Source organism: Prionailurus bengalensis, chromosome E4 (genome assembly GCF_016509475.1).
Source record: "Prionailurus bengalensis isolate Pbe53 chromosome E4, Fcat_Pben_1.1_paternal_pri, whole genome shotgun sequence".
NCBI lineage: Eukaryota > Metazoa > Chordata > Mammalia > Carnivora > Felidae > Prionailurus > Prionailurus bengalensis.
The window spans coordinates 2,138,056-2,156,233 of NC_057360.1; the positions used below are offsets into that span (position 1 = coordinate 2,138,056).

The 18,178-nt window shown below is 52.9% G+C and overlaps 2 protein-coding genes across 8 annotated transcripts in view; one reads left to right on the forward strand and one right to left on the reverse strand.

Annotated features, from left to right (window-relative positions):
- Positions 1-811: 811 nt before the first annotated feature.
- Positions 812-3,047, forward strand: MIXL1 (Mix paired-like homeobox). 2 transcript variants are annotated; one of them, XM_043568573.1, is made up of 2 exons: positions 812-1,096; positions 2,324-3,047. In XM_043568573.1, exons 1-2 carry the CDS (start codon positions 812-814, stop codon positions 2,651-2,653), a joined length of 615 nt encoding a protein of 204 aa, XP_043424508.1. In that variant the 3' UTR covers positions 2,654-3,047. The 2 variants fall into 2 exon arrangements, with proteins under 2 accessions (XP_043424508.1, XP_043424509.1); XM_043568574.1 differs by having other exon boundaries at positions 2,348-3,047.
- A 3,095-nt stretch (positions 3,048-6,142) lies between these two features.
- Positions 6,143-18,178, reverse strand: part of LIN9 (lin-9 DREAM MuvB core complex component) — a 63,967-nt gene continuing 51,931 nt past the window's right edge. For 5 of the 6 annotated variants that reach the window (XM_043568575.1, XM_043568577.1, XM_043568576.1 and 2 more), the window contains 4 exons: positions 12,686-12,811; positions 8,310-8,489; positions 8,054-8,151; positions 6,143-7,578 (listed from right to left, as the gene is read on the reverse strand). In XM_043568575.1, coding sequence (XP_043424510.1) covers positions 7,473-7,578; positions 8,054-8,151; positions 8,310-8,489; positions 12,686-12,811 — 510 coding nt within the window. In that variant the 3' untranslated portion in view covers positions 6,143-7,472. Of the gene's footprint in view, positions 7,579-8,053; positions 8,152-8,309; positions 8,490-12,685; positions 12,812-17,057; positions 17,663-18,178 lie in introns of those variants that run through there. The other variant, XM_043568579.1, reaches the window with a different exon arrangement.

An 18,178-nucleotide genomic window follows, 5' to 3' on the forward strand; every position in this document is an offset into this window, starting at 1 on the left:
GCGCCTGGCCCAGCGCGGGGGCCCTGCGCCCCTCACCCTGCAGGGGAGGCACCCACCCACGACCACAGCGCAAGTCCCGGTGAAACGGCCTCTTCTAACGGGGCCCACCCGCGGGCACGTCCGGGAAGGCGGGGTCCCGCGTCCACCAGCGTCCCTGGTTCCCCCGCCGCCCAAGGGGTGGGCGTGCGGCCCCCTAATCCGCGCCACCCCCCCCCCCCGGCGGATGCAGGGCGCGTCGGGGAGCGAGGGGCCGGGCTGCTTGGCCCACCAGGCACAGGGTCTCGCACATCGCGGGCGGGGGGGTGGGGGGGGTGGTAAATAAACACGTCCCAGGCCGCGGGCCGGACGGCGGCCAAGGGTCGAGTGGGAGGCCGGCCCCGGGGGATGTGGATTGCGGCGACGGGCGGGAGAGCGGGGGTCGCCGGCGGGGTGGGTCGCAGGGTTGGGGGGGGGCGGGGGTCGCCGGGGTGCGGGTGGGAGTCGCCGGAGTGGGGGGCGGGCCAGAGGGCTGCGGGGGGGTCGCCAGGGTGGAGGGGGGCCAGCGGGCGGGGATCGCAGGGGTAGGGGCGGCGGGCCGGAGGGCGGGCGGGGGTCTCCGGGGGTCCCGGCCCGAGTTCGCGCCTCCCCTCCCCCCGCGCGCGCGCGCGCGGCGGCGGAAGCGGCGGTTCCCACGGCGTCTGGCGGGGCCGCCCCCCCGGGGGGACACGGGCCTCCGCGCGCCCGGCCCTTTGAGGCCGCCGCCGCCCCTCCCCCGGCCCCCGCCCTATATCCGCGGCCCGCGCCCCCCGGCGGCGCACAGGCTGGCGCAGCGATGGCCGCGGCGGGGTCCCGGGAGCTCGGCTTCGGGGCGGGCGCCGCGTTCCCCGCGCCCCCGCCCGGCCCCGCCGCCCCGCCGCCCCCGCGCCCCGGCCCCTTCGCGGGCTTCCCGGGCGGGGACCCCGCGCCGCCCGCCCCGTCGCAGCGCCGCAAGCGCACGTCGTTCAGCGCCGAGCAGCTGCAGCTGCTGGAGCTCGTGTTCCGCCGGACCATGTACCCCGACATCCACCTGCGCGAGCGCCTGGCCGCGCTCACGCTGCTCCCCGAGTCCCGGATCCAGGTGAGGGGGGGGGGCTGGGGACGGGGAGCCTCGGGGTCCCGGGCGGCGAGCCGGGGCGGGCGTGCGGCGGAGCGCCTGCCTCGGGCGTCGGGTACGCTCGGGGCCCCTGGAAACGGCCAAAGCCGAGTCCTCAGCGGGAGGGGGAGAGGGAGCCCTTGGATACTTTTTCTTTCTCCGGTTCTCCGGGAAGAGACCGATGAGGCCCGGCTGGGGTTCCCCCGCTGGGAGAAGGGTCCTTGGGACGGGGCCAAGCGACTCCCCGAGTCACCCCCAGGAGCCCCGAGGCCACGCTCTGGGCCGGTACTGGGTCTGGAATCTCGGGGTAAAGCCTGAAGCCCGGGCGGCTCCCTGGAGCCGGCTGCGTTTATTGGACATTTAGATCAGAACCCGGGGGGCTCGGGGGTGATGAGGCCCCTGCCCTTCGGCCTGCGTCCAAACGCAGGTCTAAGCGGGAGCCCTCATCTCAGCGCTGGGAGGAGCGGATTTGCTTTTGCGCATCCCCCGGGGGTGGGGGTGGGGGGGTGGGGGGGGGGTGGGAATGATCTGTGGGTCTCAGCAGTTCGCCCCGGAGGCTTCCTAAGCAGGACACCCTCAGGATTGGTTGGGACACCGTGAGCAGCAAATTTGTCCACAGCGGTGGAGTCCGCAGAGCAAAGTGCCTTCTTGATTGATTTGATGAGGGGTGTACTTTTCAGGAATTGATTTGCTAAGTTATTTTAATGCCTGTCTTTAAATTTTTTTAATTTTGAGAGGGAGAGAGAGGGAGACAGAGCATGAAGGGGGGAGGGGGGCAGAGAGAGAGAGAGAGAGAGAGAGAGAGAGAGAATCTTAAGCAGGCCCCACGCTCAGCACGGAGTCCCAGGTGAGGTTCGATCCCGAGACCCTGGGATCGTGACCGCAGCTGAAATCAAAGAGTTGTAGGCGTAACCCACTGAGCCTCCCAGGGGCCCCCAATTCTTCTCCTGTTTAAGCCTAGAAGCATTTTATCCTCAAATTCTGAGCCCTTCTGTTTCCGTGACCCTATTTCTTATTGCAAATATCCCCGTAGGGTGCCCAGGCACCCGGCAGTGGTGAGTCAGGGAAAGCGGGGGGCTCTGAACGCCGACCCATCGGCTGGCCCCAGTGCTTTCTGAAACCCAGGGGGTCCCGGAGCAGGGAGCTAGGGCCCGCCGCCCTGGAACATGGGGACGGTGGAGGCCATCATGGCACAAGGACTCCAGCCCAAAGCCCCTCTTGTCTCCCCGCTTCCAGGTGTGGTTCCAGAACAGACGGGCCAAGTCGCGGCGTCAGAGCGGGAAACCCTGTCACCCCTCGGCCAGGCCGGAGCTGTTCCTCCTCCGCGCTGATCAGGGGAGCGAAGCGAAATGCCTAAAGCCCCAGCTGCCTCTTGAAACCGATGGGACCTGCCCGCCCGATCCCCACAGGCTGGGAGAGGGCATCTCTGCCCCTCACTGCCAGGGTCAGCGTTTTGAAACCTATTGCCCCCTCTCTGAAGGCCCCGGTTCAAAGCTGGACTCCTGGGAGGAACACATCTTTTCTGCCTTTGGAAACTCTTGAGCGCAGGCGGACTCGGGCCGAGCCCACAGGAGCTGGAGGCTGGAGGCAAAGGGGACACACCTTACTCTCCCTAGAAGCCTGGAGAAGCCTCCAGGGGCCACCAGATGGGAAAGACCTTCCGCTGACCTTCCCAGACTAGCAGGCGATGTCTCTGGCCAGCAGGGCGGTTGTGCGGGTCGGAAGGTCACCCCCGGACAGTGCGCGACCTTCTCGGGGCCGCTCCTGTCCGTGGGGGACCAAATGAGCCCCCCTCTCTCTCTTAAACGCTCGAGGCTCCCTCCTCCCCCCAAGTCTGAACCTTCCCCTGATCTTGATTTTGTACCTCTTCCTGCCCCCACGCTGTGTCTCTCTTTCTCTCAAAGATAAGTAAATATTAAAAGAAATGCGTGCAAATTACCATTTGCAAGTTAGCCTGAGATAAATCAAAATCTCGTCTTGGTACGTGGAGGCTTTGCACCCTCCTGAGGGCCGATGGAGACCGTATAGGCGGTGGCCGGGGGTGAGGTCTGTGTGTAGGCTGTGCAGTCTCGACGTTACTAGAATAGTCTGAGCTGTGTTCAGCGTCTCCATGCCAGTTGCCCTAATTTTCAGAGGTGTTATTCAAATGACTTGCGCTTTTCCGAGCAGCACATCCCCTCCGAGAAGCAATCAGGAGACAGTTCAGGCTTTGGTGGCAGACTTGAGTTGTTTTTTTTTTTTAATGTTTATTATTATTTTTTTTAAGAGCGAGCGAGTGAGCGCAGGGGAGGGGCAGAGAGGGACAGAGAACCGGAAGCAGGCTCCATGCTACCAGCGCAGAGCCCGATGTGAGGCTCGGTCACCGACCAGGAGAACGTGACCCGAGCCGAAGTCGGATGCTTAGCCTAGGACTTCTAAGAACGTTAGTCTATATCTCTCGAACTCTTATGAGACCCTAGCTGCTGTGTTATGGGCGTTATGAGACTGACTTCCAACTGTCATGCAAGGTAGGGACTATATTTTACTTTATTTTTTCAAATGACTTAAAGCAATTTTTAATGTTTATTTTTGAGAGAGAGACAGCATGAGCAGGGGAGGGGCAGAGAGAGAAGGGGACACAGAATCCGAAGCAGGCTCCGAGCTGTCCGCACAGAGCCCGACGCGGGGCTTGAACCCACGCACCGTGAGATGGTGACCTGAGCTGAAGTCGGATGCTCAACCCTCTGAGCCACCCACCCCTCCCCACCCCCCCCAGGCACCCTGGTAGGGACTGTATTTGAAAGAGCAAGGAACTGGGCCAGGACTCAGTCCACCCATCTGTCCACCACCGAATAATGCCTCCTGTGTTGGCCTGGCCTTTTCCGTCAGGACTAATGATCACGTGATAGGCTTAAAGGCCCCCCCCCCCCACCCCCCCAGCCCATGCAGAATTTCTGCTTCTGAGTGAGTAGTTTCCTCTTGCAAAGCCATCCTCACGGAAAACCGTATGCTTATTCTCTAGTGACACTCATGTCGTTTCGAGCGCTTTTGAAACTTGTCTGTTCACTGCACAGACACTTGCTGGCTACGAACAGGCGCTTTATGAGGGCCTGGAAATGCGAGGGCCCCGGAGACGGGTGCCTGGTGGTCAAGGAAAGCTTCCGTGAGAAACTGAAGTGTAGGATGGTCAGGAGTTAGCAGGGTGAGGAGGGGGACCTGCACGTGCAAAGGCCCTGCGGGGTAAGGAGCAGGAGAAGTTGTTAGAGGTCAGACCAACGGTGACTTTTGGTGGGTTATAAAAGAGTTCTGAGTTTGTCTAGAGAGCCCTGAGCCTTTAGATGGAGAGAAAATGACCAGTTCTGTGTTTTAAGACTCTTACCTGGTGAAAGCTGCAGTTGAGGGGGCAGAGTGGAATGCTAGAGAAGGTGGGGGGTGACCTCCCGGTTCCGGGCTGGTGGGGACGGTGGCTGGGCGGGGGGAGACAAGTGGTAATGGCGAGGATTCAGAAAGTGCGTGCATTCGAGAGAAAGACTCCCCCCCCGCCCCCGTGTTACACGTGGAGCCCAGTGCAGGGCTTGAACTCGTGACCCCGAGATCGAGACCCGAGCTGAGATCAAGAGTTGGACGTTTAAGCGACTGAGCCACCCAGGTGCCCCTCGAGAGAAAGGATTCAGTGGGCGCATCTTTTGATAGATTCTCAACGGTAGCGAGGGAATGTGGTTTCCGGAACTCAACCGAGGGGAGCTCAGAACCGAGCCCGCCAGCACGCGGTGTGCGGGCTTGTGAGCTCCCTCCGGCTTCCACGGCTCTCTTTGGAACTCGTGCTCAGCGGCAGTGGCGTCGCGCAAATTCACGTACAACGGACCCCAAATGACTACTCTGATTGAGGTTTCTTCTTCCCGAAACAGAAATCAAATTCAAATACGATCTCAGGCACAGTTCCTGCCACCGGCACTTGGGCACTGCTTAACTTGGGCACTGCTTAATTAGTTACGTGCGGTCTTTTTAATGTTTATTTATTTATTTTTGAGAGGGAGAGAGAGCGAGCGTGAGAGAGAACAAGTGGGGGAGGGGCAGAGAGAAAGGGAGACACAGAATCCAAAGCAGGTTCCAGGCTCCGAGCTGTCAGCACAGAGCCCGACGAGGGGCTCGAACTCATGAACCGCTAGATCATGATCTGAGCCAAAGGCGGATGCTTAACCGACTGAGCCACCCAGGCGCCCCTAGATACGTGCGTTTACGACCAGGTGGGGTTTACGTGTGACCAGTCTTAGGTAGCGCGGGGGAAACAAGTAAAAAATGTTTTACATAATTCTAGGCAGGATAGGTTAAAACCAACCATTCACTAGGTCTACAGTAAAGCCAAGAACTTGCTTGCTTAATGTTTTTCAAAGATTTGCAGAGATGGAAAAACCCCTCCCTTGAAGTCTTATTGGACAGAGTCGCAATTCAAAAGGACTTGGTAATTAATCTGCACTGGTTCCCCTAAAATATAACTTCGTGGGAATTACAATTCTTTAAAATTTATTTTTATTAAAAAATTTTTTAAATGTTTATTTTTGAGGGGCTCCTGGCGGGGCTCAGTCGGTTGGGTGTCCGACTTCGGCTCAGGTCACGATCTTGCCATCTGTGAGTTCGAGACCCGCGTCGAGCTCTGTGCTGACAGCTGGGAGCCTGGAGCCTGCTTCAGATTCTGTGTCTCCCTCTCTCTCTGCCCCTCCCCCGCTTATGCTGTGTCTCTCTCTGTCAAAAATAAATAACATTAAAAAAAATTAAATGTTTATTTTTGAGAGAGAGAGAGAGAGAGAGAGAGAGAGAGAATGAGTGGGGGAGGGGCAGAGAGAGAAAGAGAGGGAGACAGAGAATCCCAAACAGGGCTCCCAGCTGTCATCACAGAGCCCGATGCGGGGCTCGATCTCATGACTCGGGAGATCATGAGCTGAAATCAAGAGTCAGCTGTTTAACTGACAGCCACCCAGGTGCCCCAAAACTTTTTAAGTAGAGGGAATACTTATCAACTTGTATCAGTTAAGTGAAAATGGTAGCCAATACTACTTTTCATAGATCAATTTATTTAGAATTACAAATATTAAGAATAAAGGATTTATGCATTTCTTAATTAACATAACTGTTTAGCTAAATATAAACTCTGCACTAAAGGTTTGCAGTGGCACAAGACCAACAAAGAATAGGGAAGCATTTTTAAACTATACAAAACTTTCAAATGGAAAATAATCTGGTTTTAGTCTTATTATACATCAACATATAAAAAGTCCTATTTTATGGGACAGCTAAAAGAATCAAAGTCACCTCTACAGCTATACCTTAAACTCCAAATCTGAAAACAATTTTATTATATTTTGACTTTATAATATTCTATATTAAAACAAAGAAAATCCCAAATACACACTTCGTACAAGATTAACATCGTAGGCAGGGTTTTCCTTTAAAAACAACAAAAAACAACCAAAAAAACCCCACGACCGAATACAAACCTTTTTTTTTTCTGCATTTCGTTGCACTGGTTATTATATGCGTTTTCCTTATAAAATCTTTTGACTTTATAAATCGTGTACGGTTGGATTTTAACCAGGAATCTGGTTCGAGTTGTGCAAATAAACAAAATATGAAAATAGTGTGTCGTCAGTCTTCTGAAATACATTTCATCACAGCACTTTTTGCCCTGACGTGGCGGGGAAAGGCCTACCAAATCCACTTGCCGAAATGTAGCCATTTTGCGAGCACTTTTGTTTCCTGCTCCTTCATTCTCTTTCGACAGACGAACAACAGAGGTTTCTTTTATAAATTATGATAAATTAAAATATTTATTACTAGAAAATGACGTGCAGGCCCAGGTCGCGCTCCGTCCATCCCGTCTGCTGGCCCAGCCCGCGTCTCCCACCCGCGTTCCAGCGGCTTCCTGCAGACCGGGCCTCCGCGCCTCGAGGGCGCGCTCTGTCAACGACCCAAGGGTGCGCGGCTGCTGCGGGAGCCCGGGGCCGTCGCTTCCCCGCTGGCGCCGCCACACGGCCACGGGCCACCCGCCTCAAGGCCGTGTCTCGTGCTCTCCGCGGCGGGCGCCGCCTGCGTGTGTGTCGGGCTGAGTTCATGCGGTTAAAAAAAGCGTTCGGACGTTTTCAGCCGAAAGATACCCGCCCCCGAGCAGGTGCCGTAAGCGATGCTGCCGCAGCCGGACGGGAAGAGGCAAAGAAGCACGAAGCTGGTCAGCGGCGCGGGGCCAGGCGGCCCAGGGTCCTCAAGTGCCTCGTTTGGAGCTTCGGCCTCCCCCGCGTCCCTGGTCCCGGGACCCGTAACTCGTAAGTCGGGGTTGGGAGCCGGGGGAGGGGGGGGGACACTCCGAAGCGGGTCCCCCGTCTTCCGCTCAGTCCCTGTTGGTGTCATTGGCGGCGAAGGCGTGCAGGTTCCCCATCTGGCTGAGGCCGCTCTGGATGTGCGCGACGTGGATCTCCACGTTGTTCTGGAAGCAGCTGAGGAAGGAAGAAACGCGGTGAGCTGCGCCATCTCACCACGTCGGGACAAGACTTCTGAGAGAAGGAAGGGCTGAACTGGAGTTGAAGAGCGGGCTGTGGACATGGCCCCGAGGAAGGCCTGAATCTCCCCGGGACGCGGGCTACGACCCCAGCGGCCCCACCCCCACCGCAGGACGAAGTGAAAAGGTAGGGGGGAAGGGGGGGGAAGGGGGGGAAGGGGGGGCGAAGGCGCTCTCTCTGGGGACCATCGCCTCGGAGGCGCCTCCACCCCGCCCAGGTCCACACGGTGCGCGTCTTCGGATTCCTTCCTCCGCAAAACGCCACGTCCCATTTCTGTTCCGTCAATAGATGGCACAGAACTGACGGCTCTTTTGTAATTTATTGAAAGGCCAAAACTTACACGCCTGATTCTTAAAACCTGCGCCGGGAGGCACCGTGCACTTACAAGAGGGATTCGGGCCTAACGAATTACCTGATATTAGAAGCATCTATTGTCCTCTTGATGTCGTTTAGTGAATCTGTGAGTGATTTGAATTCAAAGGAGTTCAGGTCTCCTCCTTCTGCTAGACACTAAAAGGAAAGATATTTCAAAATTTAATTGAATCACGGTTCGAAGACACAAAAATAGGCATCGGATATAATCTGTAGGTTATAATTTTTCAGCAACACATCAGCAGAGTTGTTTGTGTAGCTGTCAAAATTTAGGACATGTCTTCTCCCAAAGTTACCTTAATTTGTAATAAGATAGCCGTCAGCCTGGAGATCAAGTCCGTCAGGTTTTCATTTTCGACACAGGGCTGTCCGGCAGCGGAGTTGGCGTGCCTCACGATCTCCTGGGCTTCCTCCTCGCACCTTCGCCGCATGTCTGTTGGCTGATCTGCGGGCTGGAGGCCCTGGTCCGGAGCGAGCTGAGAACCGAGGGTTCAAACAGAAGACGTTGTTCACAAGGCCGTAATCTGTGTTTGTGCCGTTTTCAGAGTCGGATGGTTTTTTTTATAAACTTTATTCATTTATCTTGAGAGAGAGGGCGTGCACACGAGTGGGAGAAGGGCAGTGGGAGGGAGAGAGAGGCTCCCAAGCAGGCTCCACGCCGTCAGCGCGGAGCCCAACGTGGGGCTCGATCCCATGAACCGTGAGATCGCGACCTGAGCTGAAATCAAGAGTCGGACGCTTAACCAGCTGAGCCCCCCAGGCACCCTCTGATTCGGATTTTTGTAAAACTAGCATTTATAACGAAAATGGTCCTTACTCCTACCTTAGAAATTTTTCTTCTCTAACAGTTCCCCCCCCCCCAATTTCTTTTATATTCTTGGTAACTGTTAATTGATATGATTTCAAACTTCTTTTTTTTTTTTTTTAATTTTTTTTTTCAACATTTATTTATTTTGGGGACAGAGAGAGACAGAGCATGAACGGGGGAGGGGCAGAGAGAGAGGGAGACACAGAATCGGAAACAGGCTCCAGGCTCTGAGCCATCAGCCCAGAGCCCGACACGGGGCTCGAACTCACGGACCGCGAGATCGTGACCTGGCTGAAGTCGGACGCTTAACCGACTGCGCCACCCAGGCGCCCCTGATTTCAAACTTCTAAGAAGGAACAGAATAGAAAACCCTTGAGAACCTTTTACCCAGAGACGCTGTTTGTGGTTTATTCCGTGTGACATTTATTTGGTCTCTCTCCGTGTAATGTGTAATTTTTCCCCCTGTAACTATTTGAGAATAACCTGCAAACACTGTGCCTCTTTGCCCCAAAGCACTCCCAGTTTGCATTTTGTAAGTAAAGGATATTCTATTACATACCCATAGTGCAACTATCACTATCAGGAATTTTTTTTTAATGTTTATTTATTTATTTTGAGAGAGAGCAGCAGCAGGTGAACAGCAGAGAGAGTATCCCAAGGAGGCTCTGAGCTGTCAGCGCAGAGCCCGACACAGGGCTCGAACTCACGAACCGTGAGAACCTGACCTGAGCTGAAATCAAGAGTCAGACGCTAAGCCGACTGAGCCCTCCAGGCACCCCACAATCAGGAAATTCAATGTCGATGCGAGGCCATACTCCTAACAGAACGCATTCAAATTTCAACTGTCTCAAGTGTCCTACATGTGGCTGTCCCCCCCCCCCCCCCCCCCCGAAGACATGTGGTCGTCATGTCTCTGCAGGTTCCTTTATTCTGGACCAGTTTCTCTCTCATGGCCTTGACATTTTTGAAGAGTAGCGGCCAATTATTTTGTACACGGTCCCTCGCCGTGGGTTTGTCCGTTTCCTCGTGATTGGACGGAAGTTACGCACTTTGGGGAGGAGAACCACGAAAGTGGCACCGAGTTCCCACGCAGGGCGTCACGGTTCGGGGGCGTCACGGTTGGACGTGGGTGTGTCCAACCGCTGGTGGTGTTACCTCCGAACACTTGGCTAAGGTAGTTAGGGGTCTGCCAGACTTCCCCGCGGCACAGGATTTCCCGTGTGATCAGTAAGTACTTGTGAAGGGGGATTCTGAGGCTACGTAAAGACCCTGATCCTCGGCAAACCTTCACCCTCCAGTTTTCGCGTCTACGGACGATTCTCGCCTTTGCCGGTTATTACCAGGACGGCTGCCGAGCGATACCCTTCTCTCACTGTTCCTTCTACATTTATCGGGTGGCATTTGCCTACAAGAACTTTTCCTTAAAAGTTAATTGGTTAATTGGTTAATATTAGTATGGACTCACAGATTCTTACTTTCTTCAGTATAATTACTTATGCCGAAGCCCAGACTGTCCCAGATTTGGCCAGTGGGGACCCTGTCCGGCTGGTTCCGCTGGACATGTTCCCTTACCCCAGGGGGCGCATTTTACTTCCCTGCCCGCTAAGATGGTCCGGGCTCGTCTACCTTCTCTGCCCACGCTCTGGAAGCAGGCTCTTTTTCAAGGAGCGCTATTTGTGGACAGTAGCGTTTGGAACCCAAGATCGGGTGCTGGGGGTGCTCGCTGCTGTCGGGGTGTCTGCCTCCGGGCTCTCTCAGTGCGCGTGCGCACACACACGCACACTTACATCCATGTCATATAAATAAAGGGAACCACGGAGTCAGACCGATTCTTCCTCTTCTGATTTAACGCCACAGGGTTCGCCGTAGCCTTTCTCTGCAGGTGGGACAGCGGGCTTCTGTCACCCACAATACACCTCGTGACCCATCTGCCCCATTGGAATGCAGAGTTTGAGAACTGCGAACCCATACCGCCACGAGAACAAACCTTACTCACTGGAGTTCAGTATGTATTTAAAGTTCGGTTTACCTTCAGCCTAAGAGTATATATAGTCAGAATACTATGTTCAGGTTATGTGGATTTGTTCTGGCCCCCGTCAGTGTTTCTGTTTCTCCTCTGGAATATGGTTAGGTTCGTTTATTTCTTTTTCTAGTCCATTTTAGAGCCGAGCTCATCCGTGTTTGCTGAGGAAACAGACACGCAAAGAAATGTCACCGCTCCTCCCTCCCCAACCCCCACCCCGTCCCCAAATCGGTTTCCGGTCTGTCCTTCCTGCATTTATTCTTGAAAAACTACGCCGTTACTCGTAGATTCTACTCCTGCGTGTTTCTGATTCCGAGGGTAACACTTAGTAACTTCCACGTGCTTTCCTTTTTTCACGGAGCCCAGCCTGGAAATCATCCATGTGGGTGAACAGGAAGCTTCCCGGTCTGTTCTTACGGTAGGCACTCCACGGTGCAGACGTGCCCTAAGTCCTTCAGCCAATTCCCTGTGTACGGGCATTTACGTTTTCTCCTAATCTTTGGCAATTACCAGGAGTGCCGCGACGAGTAACCTTGTCTCTAATAAAAAAAATTCTAACGTTTTTAGATGCTCTGAACGTTCCGGCGCAGATCTTTGGGTAAATACAAGTTCACAGATCTGTTTGGTATATACTGGGAACAGAATTGCTTAATCATAGTGCTCTCTGTTCTTATTTTAAAATCAATACTGTATGTCCTCAAGAGCTTTGTGAAAATTAAATCAGTCTGCTTCCCTGGGAACACGAGCCTATCACAAGAGGCCCGGCACACATCACGAAACCAAAGAGCGGTGTCACATAGGCGACAACCAGCAGGAAAATCAAACTAAATGGTAACGTAGGGCCAGAGGAACGAGCAAAATGTACTGAGGTCGGTTATAGGCAACCACTGAGCACGTCCCTACGGTCAGTGCAGGGGGATTGGTAACATGGCCCGAGGCGGGTCTGTGGGACTTCGCTGGAGGCCGGCATGATAAAGGGCTAAGTGGTGCAGAATCTCACATCACAAGTGGAGGAGGCTCCCTGGAAGCAAAAAATGCGAGCGCGGGAGCATTCCAAACTCACCTCGTCTAATTCCTACCGTATGGTAAGAAAATCAAAATTAAGGAGCGCCTGGGGCGCTCAGTGTGTTAAGCAGCTCTCGGTTTCGGCTCAGGTCATGATCTCATGGTCTGTGAGTTCGAGCCCTGCATCCGGCCCCGTGCTGTCAGCTCGGTGTCTGTTTGGGGTTCTCTCTCTCTCCCTCTCTCCACCCCTCCTGCTCGTGTGCTCTCTCTCAAAATAAATAAATAAACTCTAAAAAGAGTCTTTAAAAGAAAATCAAATTTTCGGTGACGCTGTTGAACTGCCTTCATATGCATGAATTTACATACGTGGTAACAATTCACAAATAACCCTACGCTCTCTCTACTGGAAGTTCGAGAATCCACAGTTCTAATGCGAAGCTGAGACGAGGAAACAAAATTGTACACACAGCAGGACCATAACCTTGTGAGAAGAGGCAGAGGTATACATACAAGACGAAGGGGAAATAAACCAAAATATAGTATTGGGATAGCAGAACTCAGTAATCATTTTTCTTGATTTTCCTGAATTTTTTTTCAAGAGCTCTAACATTTGTGACTCAAACAAAAACCAACAGAACTGATAGCTCCCTGTGCGTAGAGCACTCTTCAAACCGACGCCGGAACAAGTAAAAACGTACGTAAACGTGGTTTTGCTAACGGGCCTCGTAAAGGTAACGGCTTAGTCTGAATTTTCGAAAATGTGAAGGTAACCCGCGTTAAGCTTCAAGTAAAAGAGCGCAGGGGGGCCCCTCAGCGATTTCCTACAAAGTCCCCACCTCATAGCAGTACTGCTGGACTTTGTGCAAGACTTTGTTGAGGTCCTTGTTCAGCTGCTCGAGCTCCAGGACGATGGTCGCGTACCGCCGCTGAAACTCGATGCCGATGGGCATGGAGTAGGACTTCTGCAAGAAACGAAAATCAGGTTCTGGTGAGGATTTTTTTGAGCGGTGCAATTTCTTCCTTTCCTTTCCTTTCCTTTCCAAGAAGGGGGGGCGGGGGCGGGCGGGGCACGAGAAAGAATGAGAGATCTGGGTAGGGGCAGAGGGAGAGGGAGAGAGAATCTTAAGCTGGCTCCTTGCTCAGTGTGGAGTCCGATGCTGGGCCCTGAGCCGAAATCGAGAGTCGGACACTTGGCCGACTGGAGCCACCCGGGCGCCCCTGAGCAGCGCGGTTTCGCTGATGTAGTAGGAGATCTGACTGATCCCAAACTAAGGTTTATTAACATTTTCTTTCCTTGACATCGCACCTCTCGTGTGTGACGGCGGCATTATCGTTATTTAGGAGACTCCTCTTACGAGTAAATCTGCCCTTTACTTTTTTTAAGTTTGTTGTGAGAGAGAGAATGAGAGAGCACGCGCAGGAGGGGCCAGAGAGAGAGGGAGGGCGAGCGAATCTCAAACAGGCTCTGCATGGAGTCGCGACCCGATCCCACGACTGTGAGATCATGACCTGAGCAGAAACCAAGAGTCAGACGCTTAACTAACTGAGCCAACCAGGTTCCCCTGCCATTTACTTTTTAAAAATTTTACTTATTTAAATTCAAGTTAGTTAATACACAGTGTAGTGTTAATTTCAGGAATAGAAACCAGTGATTGATCAGTTTGCATACAACGCCCAGTGCTCATCCCAACACGTGTCCTCCCTCCTGCCCAGCACCCATTTAGCCCATCCCTCCCCGCCGCAAACCCTGCCCGCAGCCCTCACTTTGTTCTCTGTATTTAAGAGTCTCTTATGGTTTGCCTCCTTCTCTGTTTTTATCTAATTTTTCCTTCCCTTCCCCTACGTTCATCTGTTATGTTTCTTAAATTCCACATATGAGTAAAACTGTAGGTCTTTCTCTGCCTGACTTATTTTGCTTAGCATAATACATTCTAGTTCCATCCACATTGTTGCAAATGACAAGATTTTACCTTTTTTTTTTTTTTTAAAGATCTTACAGAGAGAGAGAGGTTTTTTTGTTTTTTTTTTTTAATCACCACAGAGCCTGGCGCAGGGCTCGAACTCACAAACTGAGAGATCATGCCCTGAGCCGAAATCAAGTGTTGGATGCTTAACCTTCTGAGCCATCCAGGTGCCCCAAGACAGAGAATAAGTTATATGAAGCAGAACTGTTGAATCTGTATACCTGTTCATTTCATTAGTCTTCCAATTTTCTCCTAAGTTTGCCACCTTTCAAAATAAAAAAGTTGGTAAAAAAAAAAAAAAAAAAAAAAAACCCACATACACTCATTTAAAGTATTCTGGTTACGGGAACTCCATTCTTCTCCATCTGGAATCAACTGAATGTAGCACACCGGTTAAGAGCACGGGAGCCGGAATCACACGACAGAGGTTCAAATCTCAACTGTCACCTGCTCGCTGTGCGGCCTCAGGCATGCTCCTTCACCTCTCTGTGCTGTTTTCCTCGTGTGCCAAACGGGGACCATACGAATACTTACCTAACGGGAGGACCCGGCGATGACGGGAAAGCGCGTGCCCGCGCACCGCCTCGCACACAGAAAATGCTCGCGGCGGCAGGTGCAATCGCCGTGCCCTCGTCCGTGTTTGCCCCCCACCCGGAAGCGTGAGCCGCCGTGGCCTTTGCTCCGTCCCCCGCCCGCTGGACCGGCCGCAGGTGCTTCGACGGGCCCCTCCGGCCAGGCCGAGGCAGCCGCGTCTCCTCCAGGACTTCCCGGAGGGCGGACCTCGCGTCCCGTCCCGGAAGCACAGGGAAGGCGGGAAGCAGGCCCGGGCCGCCCACGAGGCCCAGATCGCAGAACTACAATGGTCTGGGAGACAGAAACCGCAGAGGCCAGCCGCGCGACCCCGCCACCTTACCGACGAGAGCCCCGAGGCGGAAGGAAGCCCACGCGAGTAACGCGCAGGTGACGTGACGCGACGCGGAAGATGGTGACGTGTGCGTAGTGACCATGACGACGCGCCGGACGCTGCCCTAGGTGTCCAACGGGGTCTCCCTGGATCCTCACAACAACCCCCGCCCCCCCCCTCCCCGAGCGGGGCACCGTGCTTAGCCGCATCCCGCAGATGGACGGATCTGCGCCCCCCGTGTGCACAGCCAGTAAGCGGCAAGCATGCGGGACCCGAAGGCGACTGGGGGGTGGGGGTGAACCCCCCCGCCCCCCCCCCTCCCCAGAGAGGACCTGTGCGGCGGGGGGAGAATGTTGCAGGGAGAGCAGGGAAGGGAGCACTGTGGAGGCGAGCTTCGAGGCCTCCGCAGGACCTCCGACTCAGTTTACCGCTGGTGCCTCCTGAACCGCGTCGCCTTCCTCGGCTTCAGGTTTTGTGTAGTTAGGCCCAGTGGACGACCCCCAGAACCCGCACTTGACAGAATACAAGGGTCAACGGGCCGCGGTAAATTTAACTGCATCTCCTTGTCGGGGTGGACTGGGGGTGACCGAGGACACGGTGTGGGGTTTCGCCAAGCACCTGACCCAGTCTCTTCTTGAGGGGAAGAGTGTATTCTGGCAGACTCAGCTAGTTAATCTATGTCAGAATTATTAAAGGCTCTGTATCTTCTTGCACAGAATTCACTGCAGGATGTCAAAGGCCTTGATCCTCAACTTCGGTGTTCGGTGTATTTATGAGCCATTTAAATACAGACATACGAGGACTTTACATACATACACCAAAATGTACACAGGAGTGGCTGGCTGGCTCAGCCCACAGAGCGTGTGACTCTTGTCTCAGGGCCATGAGTTCAAGCTCCACGTTGGACAGGAGCCTACTTTAAAAAATTAAAAAAAAAATTTTTTTTTAATGTTTTATTTATTTTTGAGACAGAGACAGAGACAGAGCATGAGCAGGGGAGGGGCCGAGAGAGAGGGAGACACAGAATCCAAAGCAGGCTCCAGGCCCCGAGCTGCCAGCACAGAGCCCGACACGGGGCTCAAATTCACAAACCGCTAGCTCGTGACCTGAGCTGGAAGTCAATGAGCTATTTGTGTTTCAGCCACAAAGACTGAACGATGTAAGAATCGATGTCAGAATCCTACAATAGCTGGCATTGGAGAGGACAGCCCACATTCCCTGGTATTATGAAGTGAGAGCGGAATACGATGCAGTATAACAGTTATTTCGAAATATACCCACCCCCAAATGCTCAATAGTATATACACTATATGTGCTTAGATGTACAAAAACAAAAAGAAGAAAAAACATCAAATTCAAGAAGAGTGGTAATTTTTTAAATAGAATACATTTACTCAGGTTTTACACATACAATTCAAATTAAAAAAATTTTTTTTAAATGTTTATTGAGTTTTGAGAGAGAGCGAGCGCGCAAGCTGGGGAGGGGCAGAAAGAGAGGGAGACACAGAATCCCAAGCAGGCTCCAGGCTCCAAACTGTCAGCACAGAGCCGGATGCGGGGCTCGAACCCACAAACTGAGAGATCATGACCTGAGCCCAAGTTGGACGCCTAACCAACTAAGCCACCCAGGTGCCTCCTACAATGCAAAATTTTTTAAGCACAAATTTGACACTGAGTTAGGTCTACATGAATAAAGTGAGGCATAGAGTCAGATATTAAGTTGAACTATATAACATAATACCTAATGCAACTTTTGGTCAAAAACAAGGTCTGGTAACAAAGTAATGAATGATTTTCTTGTGTGGCTTTTGAGCCGAGGCCCAAGGCAACCGTCTAGAGACGCAGAATGTTTTAGGGGATAAGATAGCAGACAGAGCAGTTCGTGTGTAAGGGTGTGGGAGTTTTGGCCATAAATTTATATAAGCCGCTCCTGTGATAAGGCTAATGTCAACCTGCACAGCAAGCATATGGTACCAGTGTGACTTCATCTGGAATATTATAGCCTATCTGGGCCCCACATCATAAGGCAAACTGGAATATCCAGAGGAGAGGAAGCAGAATTGTGAAAAAATCCAAAATCATATTGTATAAAAAAAGGCTCAAGGGAAAGGGATCTTTTATTTATTATCTTTTCATTTTACTTATTTTTGAGAGCGCGTGTGCAGGTGGGGGGGGGGGGGGGGGAGAGTGGGACGGAGGGTCTAAGGTGGGCTCTGCCCTGACAGTGGAGAGCCTGACGCAGGGTTCAAACTCGCGAACCAGGAGATCATGGCCTGAGCCAAAGTCAGACGCTTAACTGACTGAGCCACCCAGGTGCCCCGGGAAAAGGATCTTTTAAACTAAACTGGCAAATATTTATTACACAAGTAGCTCATCAATACATCTCATTGGGACAGAACAGAACAATACAAAAATAGAACGTAATAAGAAAGACCCCGTCACTTATCTGTGCCCACCCACCCCACCCTGCCCTCCGCGGTGGACCTCGTCAAATTTGGCGTGTGGCTTTCCAGTCACTTTTTCGAGGCGTTTCATACACACATATGCACAGTTTTACAAAAACGGAATCCGATAAAAATGGAATATTGTCCTACAGTCTGTCCGATGTAATGCGTCTTGGAGAGCTTTCCATGTGGATATAGGCAGATCTAACTCGCTCCTTTTAGGAATTACACAGTGCTCGGGTAGGGAAACCGTGTCAGGATTCATCTGACAGATGGCCTTCAGACGGGCATTTACATTTTCTTCTTTTGTTGCTCTTACGAGCTATCCTTCGGAGAACACTCTTGTATGCGCATCTCTGTGCACCTGACTGTCCTCCGCGATGACGCCCCAGAACTGGAACTTACGCCCCCACCTACGGTGTAGAGCGGTCCGCCTACTTCTGCACACATTTGCCAACGTTTACGTGAAGTGTTTACAAATCTGATGGGAGACTCTTCAGTCTGCAAAGGACCAGGAAGACAGAAGAGGTGTAAGCTGCCTCCAAATATCGAAACAGTTACCACACAGAAGATGCGGAATCTTTGAGCCTACAACTGCGGCTATGGGAGGAAAGCCACAGAGTCAACGTGAAGACCTCACGACGAGGGGCGCCCGGCGGGCTCAGTCGAGTGGGCATCTGACTCTTGTTTTCAGCTCGGGTCATGATCTCCTGGTTTCGTCGGATCGAGCCCCATGTCGGGCTCTACGCGGACAGCGTGGGATTCATTCTCTCCCTCTCTCTCTGTTCCTCCACTGCTTGTACACTCTCAGTCTCTCTCAAAGTAAATAAACTTAAAAAAAAACAAAACTCATAATGAGTTGGCTGTCTTCCTCCCCCACGGTGGGAAGTCTTCTTCTGTCCCTGTGTGGATAGCTCACTACCCGCCATGTTCTCTGTGCTCTTCTGATGTTCCACGGGCCTTCTGGTTGGCCGTCTCTTAATTTTTCTCTCGTGTTTTCCATCTCTGTTTTTCTTT